The sequence below is a fragment of the Carassius gibelio genome, chromosome B20 (genome assembly GCF_023724105.1).
Source record: "Carassius gibelio isolate Cgi1373 ecotype wild population from Czech Republic chromosome B20, carGib1.2-hapl.c, whole genome shotgun sequence".
NCBI lineage: Eukaryota > Metazoa > Chordata > Actinopteri > Cypriniformes > Cyprinidae > Carassius > Carassius gibelio.
This window is the reverse complement of record NC_068415.1, coordinates 6723820-6738075: the sequence shown is the minus strand read 5'-3', so window position 1 is coordinate 6738075 and position 14256 is coordinate 6723820. Positions and strand designations below refer to the sequence as shown.

Below are 14256 nucleotides of genomic sequence, written 5' to 3'. Positions count from 1 at the left end.
CTAAGGAGTGACCATCTGTTATTATCTGTGACCAAAGAAGGGTCACAATGTCACAGAATGCATTCAAGCACGCGGCACACATTCAAAGCAATCAAATCCTGTGCTAAACAGATGAACATTTGAGTTGTAGAAGCAAAGAGTGCCTCCCTTCCTCTGCCTTGAGACATCTATATTCATATTTTCTGGCATTTTAAGTGGATACAAAAGGTTGGATACAAAGATTAATGAAGATTTTGCCTGTGAAAAACTCATTAGCCTGAATCCAAAGAATTTCTGGGTGGTTGCCAGGATGTTGCTATGCTGTTGGTATGTATGGTTTCTTTCTTTCTTTCTTTCTTTTTTTTTTTTGCCATGATGCTTTATGGTTGCTAGGGTGTTCTTGATTGTTTAGGTCCCTCTTTCAAAATGTGTTTTTATTTTTTTGCTCAACTTATCATCTAGCTAAAATACAGTGATACAGTAGGCTAGTGCACAACAAAATCTCCCCAACATGATGCATAGGATTCGTTTCATTGTGGCTATTTTCCATTGTGTTGTGCCGATTTTATTGTATTGCGACTTATTTCCGTCTTGTTGCGGTGATTTTGTTGTGTTGTAACTTGTTTCTGTTGTGTTGCGGATTCTTTCCGTTGTGCTGTGCTAATTGCATTGTGTTGCGCTAATTGAATTGTGTCGCGACTACTGGGCCACCGTAAAAAAACACACACAAAAAAACATGGTATCAGATCATACAATAGCACACTTCTTAAGCTGCATAATTTTAGGACCAATTCCCGGGGAAAATGGTTGTGAAAACGTTATTTACGTGTCCACGAGTGAGCCGAAGCACTAATTAAAGATGCAAGACGCATTCAGTTTTATTTTTAACGGCTAGAGGGCCACTAATATAGAGTAGCTTTAATAATCAAATCATAATGGTTTATTCCTGAAAACTTCAGAAACTTTGCACTGAGAAGCCATCAGTTAAATGATTCAGTCCTGTACAGTGTTCCCATTAATACCGTAGATAAAAGATTATGCATCATAATAATGATTCAACTACTTATGGGTTCTTTGGCAAAGAGCCCAGGCTCAGTGTTTGATGGACAGGGCTGGAACGGTAAGGTAATGGGAGGGAATGCTTATGCCATCAAAAAGTGTGGAGAACAGCTTCAGTGTCAGCAGCGTTCTGTAGCAAAAATCTTTCCTTCCTATATATCACCTCCTTCCACAGCACAACCAATCTGTGCTCCGCAAAACACCATACAGTCTTTGTACAGAACAAAATGTGGAGCTAGGACACTAGCTATATCCCTCTGAAATACTGAAGCACAACATATTTCCATTTTGCATGATGACGCAAGCAGTTCTGTTTATTAACCGCTAGAGCGTCAAAAGTTACCTACCGCAGCTTTAATTTACTTAAAAATAATTAATTTAATAAATAAAACAAAAAACACACAAAAAAACTAAAAACATTTTAGTTGAACTTTATAGACTAAAATAAATTAAACTAAAATTTAAATAATAATAATAATAATAAATATTTTAGCTAGATGCATTTCTAATTTTTATGTAATTTTACTTGCTATAGACTAAAATATCAAACTGAAAAATAAATAAATAAAAATATGTCAATCATCAGCTAGTTGCTGAAGCTATATTTCTCATTTTCATTTAGCTGAATTAAATAAATATATAAAACTATAAAAAATAAATGTAGAAAAGTATCTCAGTGATAGTAAAATAACAACTCTCATGTAAATGTATGATTGATTAGATGTGTGTGCATGTGATCTTTAATAATTTGCTTCCCACTATGTAATTGCACAGCACATGAATGTAAAGCAAAACAAATGTCTTGAGCGTTGATGAAAAAGGAAACACTTTATTTTAGGGTCTCTTAACTTGATGCTTATAAGCATGCATATTACTAGAATATTAACCACTTATTAGTACTAATTAAGCACGTTAATGCCTTATTCTACATGACATTATTCTACATCCCTAATCCTACCAAATACCTAAATTTAACTAACTTACTAACTATTAATCAGCAGCAAATTAGGAATTTATTGAGGGAAAAGTCTTAGTTAATAGTGAATATGTGTTATGAAAGAGGCAAAAGGCAGTTTGGAGCTGGAACATGTGATGCTGAAGTATATCACTATGCTGTGAGAGAAATTCAGGGCTTTGTTCCGTATGATTGACAGCGGTTCCTTTTTAAGTGGAAGACAGTCATCAGTGACCATGTCAAAGCTACAGTCTGTTGCTAGGCATAGCCGCTATGTACTCTATGACAAGTTACTATACTTAGAAATGACATAATAAAGCAAAGAAGTGAAGTAACAGAGAAGAGAAGCAAAATAAAGAGTCATTGACACAGTCTGGATTTATTTACAGTCATTCTTTAAAGGTAACAGAAATAGAAAAGGCTTATCTATTCAAAACTCAGCACTGAACCCAATAAAAACAACCTGGAAAGCTGCTTAAAGCACAGTTTCTACCATGAGTGTCTTTTGTTTTAGAATATCATAGTTGACCATTTAATTAACGAGAATGGTTAAGCTACTCTTACAATGTATTGTCAAATAAAAGCTAGATTTGTGATTTCGTTCGGACCATGTTGTACACTCCACAAGAATTTCAACTAATTTCTAAATCCATATTTTTTTATTTACAGTTTTGGTAAGAGCATTGTCATGGTGACATCACATACACTCCAGGGTAGAAGCATCATGCAAGATTTCCTGAACTTGGAGGGTATTCATTTTCATTCAGGTTTCTTTCAGCTCATAATTACTGTATGATAGTCAAATTTGACAGTCTTGTTTTGCATGTATTAATGCAGGGTTAATCTCACGTAAGCTTAGACAGTGCCTTGCAAGTATATTGAGAGCAAGAACTTTTTTTTTTTTTGCCTTAACTTTGCCCTGTTTATTTAATATAATAAAGTCTAATCAAGCACCATGTTGATTCAGGATGTATTTACAAATGTCTTGAAAGTCAGTTAAACATGATATAAGTCTCGCTATTCTGGAATCTGCTCATCTTTGTCGAGGCAATCAAAAACCTTTAAACAATTGCAATTACATGGGCAAATCTCTTAAAGACCTTTCAAAGGATATATTAAAGGTGTTCCATTAAGATATTCAGGACTAAGATATTTAAGATATTAATATTCAACACTTTTGTAAACGCCTTGATAATCTCAATGGTCCTAAAATTATATATATATATATATATATATATATATATATATATATAGGACCTTAATAGCCCTTAAGTAATTTAAAAATCAAAATCAATATTTTTTTAATTAAAAGACATTTAATATCTTTTGTAACACTATTGTTATAATGTTTTTTCTAATAACTATTTTGTTTTATTTTTAAAAATCCAAATATTCTTCATGGTCATTGTCAATATCTCATTACTGTAATATTCTCATGTAATAAAAAATGGGCAAAATAAAATAAGGCAAAATATATTTTTTGACTTCGGGGATGAAATACAGTAGAACCTCAGATATGTTCTTGAAAGGTTCCGTGAGACATACCCATACAGCTTTCCTTTTCTAGTGCCATCATTCTTATTAATTGCATTACCCAAACTAACATTTATCTCTCCGTACTGAGTCGGATGCAGAAAGATTGCAGCAAAAGACTGCAGGGAATTATTTGCCAGTGAGGTCTGGAGAGTGGTGCGGCTAAAATATCTTTATTAATTATCAAAGCCACTTAGCTTTCCCAGTGCAGTCCACAAGGGGTTTGATTAAACACAGCTCAGACAGACCCTCTGTTTATGTACTGGGTGAGAGCAGATTGCCATTTATTGGAATGTTAACAGGATGTCATTTTAGGCACTTTCTCTCAGAAAATTCCACAAACCGCAGATATACGTTAACTCCACACAGTTACCAGAATCAGTTTAAGGGAAAAGATTATATACAGTGGAGAAATACATATTTCATTATCCATTATCAGTTGAAGGAGGGGGAAAAGCATTATTCAGCTGTGTTTGGCATGGCTGTTTGACCAAAATGAAGACATTTCATGCTTTCACGCATCATCCAAGGGCTACAATATGCACAGTATTTTATGCGATTGAAAGTGCAGCTTTAAAAAACTCTTTGTTGGTATTCATTCGGGAGGCAGGTTACAAAAGAAGCCATACAGCACAGCTAAATCAAGGGGAACACCTGAATAGCTTCGGCATCAGCGCAATTCTAACCTCTCGCTTAAAAGTTGGGGAACAACTGCGTTGAGAAGTCATTATTCTTGGGCTCCTGTTACTACACAAAACAAAGCGTTCTAACCCGATTAGACTCGTTCACACACCTCCTCGACACATCACATCACTAGAAATACTGCATCTCTATCCCTACCTCTCTCAATATGTACAGGAATATCGAAAAGAAAGGCCCACTTACACGGCATAATAAATTATTAGTCTACTACAAAAGAGTGAACACCTGCACACGTTAAAAAAGGCTTAAAATAGAAAGAAGTTACAATTGGTTTTCTATCCGTTATCTTGTTAACAAGACTCAACACCGTCTTAAAAAACAACAATATTCACAAGTAACCTTTTGGAGTGACTGCTACCCCATCTAAGGTCGGCCTATGTCTAGCTGAAAGATATTAAATACGCGACAGATTTTGACACCGCATGCAAACAAATACGGCTGATCCCATGGTGACGTTGAGCGGATAAAATCATATTTTCTTTTAACTTTCATTTAACTCCAAAAAATATGAATCTCTTAGCAGCTACTGATTTCTTTATTTGTTTTTTTTGTTTTTGTTTTCGTAACTGTTCTTGGCACTTTCAAGACAAGTACATCCAGGAGAAAGAAGAAAAACTACTTGGGATGCAATTAAACATCGACGGTACTTCCAGTGCTTGGAATGACCCTTTGTAAACACAACTGGAATAATGACTCTCGACTCCAGTCACCATTTGAAAGATTGTAGGAGTAGATAACTAATATCATACGGACTAGTTAATGAACATTCTTTAAGTATGGATGGTTTCCGTGAAAGCCAGTTGGAGACACTGACACTATATCCGCTCGGTCCATTGCACGATTCCATGTCTTTCTTATTGCAGATATTTCCGCTCAATCTGCTCCTCCGTTTTGCACTGCTAATGGCCTCAATGATGAGAGTCTGCTGAGGGGTTTCTCCACACGAGGGCTCTCTCGCGCCTGAAGCCAGTGCTCTGGGCATAGACAAAGAAAATCCACTTGGAGTCTTTGAAGTTAAAGCGTCGGTTCTGTGTTCCTCCGACTGTTTGTAAGACACTATCATGTTAAGATATTTATGTAGAAAGACAAGTCCAAACATCAGTTCGTTCAGTTCGTTGTTTTGATTGGCTGATTAGGCAGTTGTCCTTTTACTTTGCCCTGTGAGAGATAAAAACAAGTGTTAAAACCCTGATCTTAACAGTGTAAACATAATAAATTACAGTGCATGCTTTTAAGACTGACTACTAGATTAAGCTGAGCTGGTGAAACAGCGTATTATTGTTTGCAAAATATTTGAACACTTAACATTAAAAATGTATGCATGTCACTGCATTAACTAACAACATATCAAACCAAATGGCATTCCTATTAAGAAAAGACAGCACACACAGAGGTGTCATGAAATCTTGTCTTTTGAGAGACACTTTAAATTGTACCGTTTGCGCTTAGCGTGCAAATGAACACCCATCATATGTAAAAAAAAAAATGTTTTAATAAACCAAGGCAGCAAGTGATCATCATGCATTTATATTGAGTGGCTGAAGAGCTCAACTCAACCAACCAGATTTAGACATAATAAATCCAAACAACTCTAGTTCATCAATTAAAATCTGCATATTTGTAAAAAAAAAAAAAAAAAAAAAAAAAGAAAAAAATGTTTCTTGTAAATGTTTCTTAATCTGCCCATATTTCTCACCTGATTCAGATAAGACAACTTTTTCGAGAGAAGAAATCAAAATTATGGATAGAGGACTTCAAGTTTAAAATGTCTTAGTTCTGGATTTGTTAATTACAAACTCGTGGCTTCACAAAATGTTAATTGATAGACTGAAATTGTGTGGGTTACTTGTGGATTATTGCGATGTTTTGAGCAGCTGTTTGGACTCATTCTGACGGCACCCATTCACTGCAGAAGATCCACTGGTGAGCAGGTGATGTAATGCTAAATTTCACTGATGAAAATACTCACTCAGCAACTTGTACATCTTGAATGCAGTGAATGAAGTAAATTTTCAGCAAAGCAAAACAGTTCACAAAAAAAGTTGGTTTTAAATGACATATTTAAGACTGGATGATTCTGAAAAAATTTAATGCAATGAAATTCATTCATTAAGTAGGATTCAAATACTTTTTAGGCTGCTGTAGGCCCACGTGTGGGTTTTTTTGCTTTATGTTAAAGGGCTTCTGAGTGCGATCTATTCATTTCATTTCAGTTTTCTCATATCGTCTTGCCCTTCTAACTAATTATTAGCTGTGACCTTTTCCACTTTTCATTATTCTATTTTTCTCCACACTGAATCTCAAAATGCACTAAACAACACGCAGACACATGCTTTCACGGAAGCACGTGGAGAAAAACCTCCTCCCTGAAATATCAAAATATGCCATCTGCTTATGGATGGACCTGCCATTCAAAGCACTCCAATGAATTATGGAAAAGTGAAAGTCTGACATTTACAAAGGCAAGAGACTCATGACGTGACAGAATGATTTAGTCAGCCGGCCATGTAATAAATACAAAACACTAGCTGACAGTGAATATTCAGTGCATCTTCGACAAGACACTTTCTCTGAATAAGACCAGGGGAGCAGCCGTGGGTACAGACGGGGTGCGGCTCTTTAAGAGAATAATTAATTTTCTCTATAGTCTTTCTTTGGATTCTGTGTAATCCTCATTAATCCCAATTTTACAGCATCTGTTCCCACAAGATGAGGATGGAGTTGCATAAAGCATTGTTACTTGTCACTGATCTAAAAGCCGTGTAATTGCACCTTTCTGCTGTCTGCATTGGTGGCAATGAAAATGTGTATACATATACAGTTTCCACAAAACTATTATGTAGCTTTTTCTTTTTTTAATCAGCATTTTAAAAGGATCATATGACGCTAAAGACTGGAGTAATGATGCTGAAAAATCAGCTATGCATCATAGGAATAAAATAAAAATCACTATTAAGAATACATTAAAAACAGAAAACTTATTTTAAACTGTTTTTCATAATATTTCACAACATTTCTGTTTTACTGTTTGTGTGATCAAATAAATTCAGCCATGGAAAGAGACTTTCGTAAATATATATAAAAAAAGCTTACAGACCCTACATGTTTTGAATAGTATAAACAGTGTACTACACTGTATATCAACTTGAATTCTAAATTATTTCTTAACAAGTGTATTCTCTAGTGATAAACTATTTGTCTGTATTATTGGTAAATCAACACAGTCCCTTGCTATTTGAATCCATATGGAGAATCCTTTCTGATCCCATTTCACTGGCAAGATTCCAGTCAGCTTCTTTTCCTGTGTCTGGACTGTGGTGCTGGGCAGCTCAGCTGTGTCCTTCCTTCCCTGGAGGATGGCGGGGAATGTTCCTGCTGATATTTTGCTGTTGGTGTCACTTGTGTGCCAGGACTGGTGACAGGCACATTTGGACCCCCGCCATATGTTTTCACATCGGTTGAGCTGATCTCACCCACAGGCCAAAAATAACTTTTAATATATCACAGGGTAAAATACAGCTGTAGCTGCTTATATATATGTGTGTGTGTGTGTGTATATACATGTATAATGTCTATTTGTATACTGTATATACATGTTGTAATCACTGTTCTTTTTAACTTTTTATTTATCAAAGAAAACTGAAAAAAAACTATCACAGGTCCCAAAAAATATCAATCAACTGTTTTCAACATTGATTATGGTTTAATGTTTGGATGTCGCCTGCACTATTGGGGAAAACAACCTATGAATGGCACACAACTTACAGCTGTCTATCCACAATAAAGGCAATCACTGTCTTCAAGAGTCTTTATCTGTGAATGTGCAGCAGACTTGAACATCAGACAGTTCTGATTCTGAATATCAGACAATTGTGAAGTTGTATTGCACATTACTGATTTTTAGTGACTCCTCACACCCCTCCTGTACTGCAGTTTGGTTTTCCATCAAAGAGCTGTCTCCATATAGATCATGGGCCTAAGCTTTGAAAGCATTGCTGTCTCACCTCCTGGCATAATGGAGTGCATTGTGGACATAAAGGCTGACTCTATAGAACACAATCACCAATAGATCAGTGTCAATAAGCCAAATCCTCTTAAATCTCCCAGCGATCACCCAGTCCCACCTCTGAACATTCAACTACTTCCTCATAAACATTTAAGCTGCCAACAGAGACTAAGCAAACAGATCACCTCCCCTAATATTGACCAAAGCTATTATCCCAGCCAGACTGACAATGATATTATTTCTTCGAGATGTTCCGCTAGAGATGCTCCTCAGGGTTTTGTTTTGCTCCAGGTCTGTCACGGACCAGCTCTCATAAAACTACTCCACAGTATGTCCAATATGTCCAAAAGAGAATGTTGTGCACCCAGATACAAACACAATGACCCACTGTACAACAGCACAAGAGTCTAGAGACTATGGATGCAGCACAAAATCTATACAAATATCCTTATCAGTTGTGTCGCTTTTACATAACTTGCATAACTGTAAATCTTTCGAATGTGAATAAATGTCTTTTGTTCAGTTACATAAGAAATAAAACTGCAATTTATAAATAAGACAAATAAATAATTTTCTAATATGAACATATAATACAATCAATGTCATGCTTTCTTTCTATACCATACAATGTTATATATATGAAAATTACTATAACATTTTCATTGTTTTATTTAAAACACTAAGTAAATAAATAATGTAATGCTTTATTTTAAGGTTTCCTTGCTGAAAGTTACATGTACTTACTATTATAGTAACAATAAATTATGCATTATTACATGCAAGTAATGCTAAACCAAACCCTAATCCTAACCCTAACCATATAATAAATTCATGTAGTTAATTAATATTACTCAGTACTTAAAAAAGTATAATTACACTGTACCAAGGATAAATTAAGATAGTGTATATGTGTGTGTGTGTGATATTCTGCTAGTTATAGGTTATGTTATTTAATTAATACATTTAAATAAAAAGTATAATACAAGTTATTAAATGTAATGGATACATAAATAGTTACTATTACAAATAAATAAAAATTCTAATAATTACATATAAATATTCTGATCATTTTCATACAAAGTCACAATTTCATTAACAAATTTTAATAAAAGATAAAATATTTATCTTACACAGATAAATGATTATGATGATAATAAATATAAATATTCTGATAACTGTTATAATTTAAAAGACAATTCATGAATAAATGTACATTAAAAATAAAAGTCAATACATTTATCTGAAAAATGAATAAATACACAAATACATTATCAAAATGATTTAACAATTTATAAACATGTTAGATGCAGCTTACTAAGAAAACATAAATTGCTTTGCTAAGTTTTTCACTTATGAGCTATTGTAGAGAGCTGAGGGGAAAAACAGCTTGAATAAAATACAGTGCACCATGAAAATTTACCCTGAAGCACCAGTGTATAACAAAACACTGCTGAAACTGTACAAGAAAACATAAATTAGGTTTGCTCTGATTTAAAACCATTCATGTGATACTTACATGTACATTGGTTGTAGTTGCAAATGTGACGTCTTCTGCGGCCCTTGGTAACCGTACGAATCAAACCCTCCTATAAAGTCAACTAAAGAAATGAGAAGATGGGGGACAAAAAAAGAGAATATTTATTGTACTGAATACTGTCGTTCATTCAAATAATCAGTTTTCGATTAAGTATCCCATGTGTGTGTAAGTGTGATAATCATGAGCAGTGGCTGATCAGCGGCCGGACCCTCTGTGAGACTGATATCTATGGAGTCCGGTTTGTGGCACGCTGCCTGTTGGATTATAAAATAGGCTAACATAAAGCAAACTGACAGGATTAGTCCCTGAACCCCTCTGTGAGGGCCCACCAGTTGTTTCAGGCCCTGGAAGTCCCGAGTATCTGGACTTTCCACAAAGACACAAAAGGTAATAAAGTGTGCGATAAAGATCCAGGCTTTGGCAATCAGAGGCTGTTTCCTAGACCAAGGAACAAAGGAGATAAGCTGTGGAATTAACAGAGAGCTTCTCTCGTGCATCCCAAACAGAAGCAGAATGGAAGACTGGAACCATTATCATTCTGAATTTAGGGGGCATATACCTACAAATCCCCTAATCTATGTTGGTTTGATTGTGGAGTTAGACCTTTGTCCTGATCAGTGTTATCTGGGGACCCGCAGAGGTCAGTCTGAAAGCTTGCGCCAGCAGTTTAAACCAGAGCGCTCACATTTAGCAGGACACTGTTTGAATTCCTCTCTAAACATTTACTGATATATGACATACAGTATCATGTCATTAATTAACATGTTAGTTCCAGTCTTTAAATTGATTGACAGTCCTTAAAATAGTTTAAGAATTTAATAAACATACACAAATTAAAAAGACAGCAAAATAAATAGTACTAGTAATACCAACAAAACCACCAACAACAATAATGATACTGTGACACATCAACTCATATGTTATATGGATAGTTGATAGTTGTACGTTTTTAAGTGAATAGTTCAGATTGGGCTTAAAGCGTTAGTTCAACCCAAAATAAAAATTATGTAATTAATTAGTCACCCTCATGTTGTTCCAAACCTGTAAGACCTTCATTCATCTTCAGAACACAAATTAAGATATTTTTAATGAAATCAGAGAGCTGTCTGACCCTCCACAGACAGCAACACAACTGAAATGTTCCCAGGTCCAGAAACGGAGTAAATATAAAACAGTCCATGTGACAGCAATGGCTTAACTTCAGTTTTGCAATGCTACGAGAATACTTTTTTTGCGCAAAGAAAACAAAAATAAAATAATTTATTCAACAATTCTTCTCCCCTGAGTTACGTCTTCCGCCATTTTGGTTTGTTTACGTTCAGGGAGAAAGCGCGCGCATGAACGTAATTTGCATAATAAGTTTTGCGAAAGCGTGCGTATGCATAGCAATACTCTCTAAAATGGTGGAAGATGCAACTCGGGGGAGAAGTATGGTTGAGTAAATTATGTTATTTTTGTTTTCTTTGTGCAAAAAATAAAAACGTAATCTCGTAGCATCACAAAACTGAAGTTGAGCCACTGATGTCACATGGACTGTTTTACCGATGTATTTACTATGTTTCTGGACCTGGGAACATTTCAGTTGTGTTGCTGTCTAGGGTCAGATAGCTCTCAGATTTCATCAAAAATATCTTAATTTGTGTTTTGAAGATGTTCGTTTAAAACGACATGAGGGTGAGCAATTAATGACAGAATTTTCATTTTGGGGTGAACTAACTCTTTCAAATAGGCCTTTAGAACCATCATTCACATTAAACTAAAAAAAAATATAAAATTACAGGAGTATGTTTTATTATATATATATATATATATATATATATATATATATATATATATATATATATATATATATATATATCTGTCTTTTTACTTAAAAATTTCACATTTAATTAAATGTGATACTTGCAATTTCTTTGTAATTCAAAAATTAACTAAAGTATTAATTTAATAAATATGAAAATAGACTACACAGTATGTGGTCAGTAAGCTTTTTTTAATGCTAACCAAGGGTGTATTTATTTGATTGAAAAATAGATTAATATTATGAAATATTATTACAACTTACAACAACAGTTTTCTATTTTAATGTAATTTAAAAAGTAATTTATTTCTGTAACGGCAAGGCTGAATTTTCAGCATCATTACTCCAGTCTCCAGTGTCACAAAGGTGCTTCAGAAATCATTCTAATATGCTGATTTGTTGTTTAATTTCTTCTCATTAGCATTGCTGAAAGCAGTTGTTCTTTGATGAATAGAAAGAACAGAATTTGAAAACAAATTATGAATATATTTAGTGTCACTTCTAATCAATTGAATGGATCCTTACTGAATAAAAGTATTACATTTTAAATCTTACTGAACCCAAACTTTTGAGCATACACACACACACACAAAACATTTAAAACAGAAAACACTGATCATTAAGTCATGCTGCACTTCAGAACATTTCCATGTTAATGTCCTTTACATAAATATGTCTGCAGGGAGTAAATGTTCAAATAGATTGCTTGAGGGCAGATATGTGCTCTTAAACAGCTCTGAAAGCATTTCCCCTTTGCAGTGAAAAAAATATCTCAAGTTGTTTCACGGCAGAAATTCTTCCTGGCTATTCCTGCCAAGATAATGAGAAATGCTGGGATCACTTATCCAGTAATGGAGTAAAAAACAACAACAAAAAAGTACCATCGACTGTGGGCAAGTGGACAGATTAAACTATGGGCCACCTTGAGCTACAGCATTAGCATTCAAACCCATACAACAACTGTCCCTCGACCTAAACAAAACGACTCAAATAGCTATTTATTCCCTTTTAAGGGACACATCCCAGAAAGGAGCTGTTCTGATGGCACAGGCGCTGCAGGGAATTAGACCGTGATAGACATTTTCTCCTCACAGCGTCCATATAGCAAAGCTTTATGGATATTATGGATTTTGGCTTCACCCTTCCAAAAGCTCTTCGTCGACAAAGGCATTTGTAAACCGCACGCGGCATGCAAAGACTATCAGCATGAGCTCCCACCTCCCTGCAACCACAAAGCCTGATTGCATATCCCCGAAGGAAAGCCTTAACCTAATTTCCTTCTTATAGATGCAAAAAGTGTTTCCCCCGCAACCGACACTTCCTAATTCTCTCTCTCTTGCTTTATCGTGTTTTTAGAAGCAGAATCATTTTAAATACTGTCCTTTCTTTAAATGGACCCTGGGATTTTACCCGTGATAGTAGCTGTAATTACGTGTGGACCGTGTTGATTGGTTTGAGCTGTTCATTACCTTTGTGGAGGTGCTTCATGTACTATATTAATTAAAGCTGTAATGGCCAATATGGCGTCCCGATTAGTGTTTCTACATGCATTAGGAATCAAGCCATCAATATCGTTCACCTGCTTTGAGGATTCAGAGCTTCAGCGATTATATTTCTCAGTGGAATCTTCTAGTGCCCACCCTTGGAACATCACGAGAGCTCCAGCAGTGACTCGGACTCCAGCTGCCCATGGACTGATTGAGAGAGACTTTCGAGAGGGATTTCCAATTACACAAATGTTCTAGAATCTGTCCTGATCACTGATTGAAACAATCAGAACCCCCACTGGACACCAGGAGTGCTGCTGAATGATGTTTGAGGAAGTTAAGTGATCAGTGTGGCGGCAAAAGTTTCTGCTGCGCAATGCTTTGCACATTTGATTAATCTAAAGAATGAAAGTTAGTTTTTCACTTAATTAGGGAGTTTTATTCATAAGGTACTCTGAAAAAGCTAGCGAGTAGCAATCCACACATTTCTAGGGATTCTGCTTTAAGATGCTTTTCTCCACCGAAGAAAATGTTCAGGAAGTAAAATCTGTCAAATTCACTTACTGTGTGAAGAGATAATAGGAGATAGGATAATGAGAATACAGTATATAATAAAATACATATAATATATACAGGGCTGCACAATTTTTTTTTTTTCAGCCTGGTTCTGGAGATTTGTTTTGGTTCTCACACTGGCACTCACACTATATTTATATTATTTTTTTTCTTTATTATATTTATTTTATAAAATAATAAACTCAATAATAATGTTTGATAATACTATTTAAAATTAAAGGGTAGTATTAAATACAATTATTTTATAGTAAACTTAAAAAGAAACTGCTAATATTTACTACTGCTGCTGTTTTGAATTTCCTATTCATCTAAAATGCTTGAAAATGTTTCATATATATATATATATATATATATATATATATATATATATATATATATATATAAATTAAGTGTTTTCTACATTGATAATAACAAATGTTACTTAGGCACTAAACATTAGAATGATTGGAGTAATAGCTACCGAAAAATTAATAATGCATTGGTAATTTTCCATTACATTACCAAACATTATCCATTAATTTCAGGAACATTTCTATTAACCGTAATATACAAAATTAAAAATACATTTAAAACACCTATATGTACAAATATATATACAAATATATATATATATATATATAT

General features: G+C 34.6%; 1 protein-coding gene across 3 annotated transcripts in view; it reads right to left on the bottom strand.

Moving 5' to 3' along the window:
• Positions 1-2346: 2346 nt before the first annotated feature.
• nkain2 (sodium/potassium transporting ATPase interacting 2) overlaps positions 2347-14256 on the bottom strand; it is a 167665-nt gene continuing 155755 nt past the window's right edge. For 2 of the 3 annotated variants that reach the window (XM_052586900.1, XM_052586901.1), the window contains exons 6-7: positions 9751-9832; positions 2347-5386 (exon numbers count right to left, since the gene is read on the bottom strand). In XM_052586900.1, coding sequence (XP_052442860.1) covers positions 5377-5386; positions 9751-9832 — 92 coding nt within the window. In that variant the 3' untranslated portion in view covers positions 2347-5376. Of the gene's footprint in view, positions 5387-9746; positions 9833-14256 lie in introns of those variants that run through there. The other variant, XM_052586902.1, reaches the window with a different exon arrangement.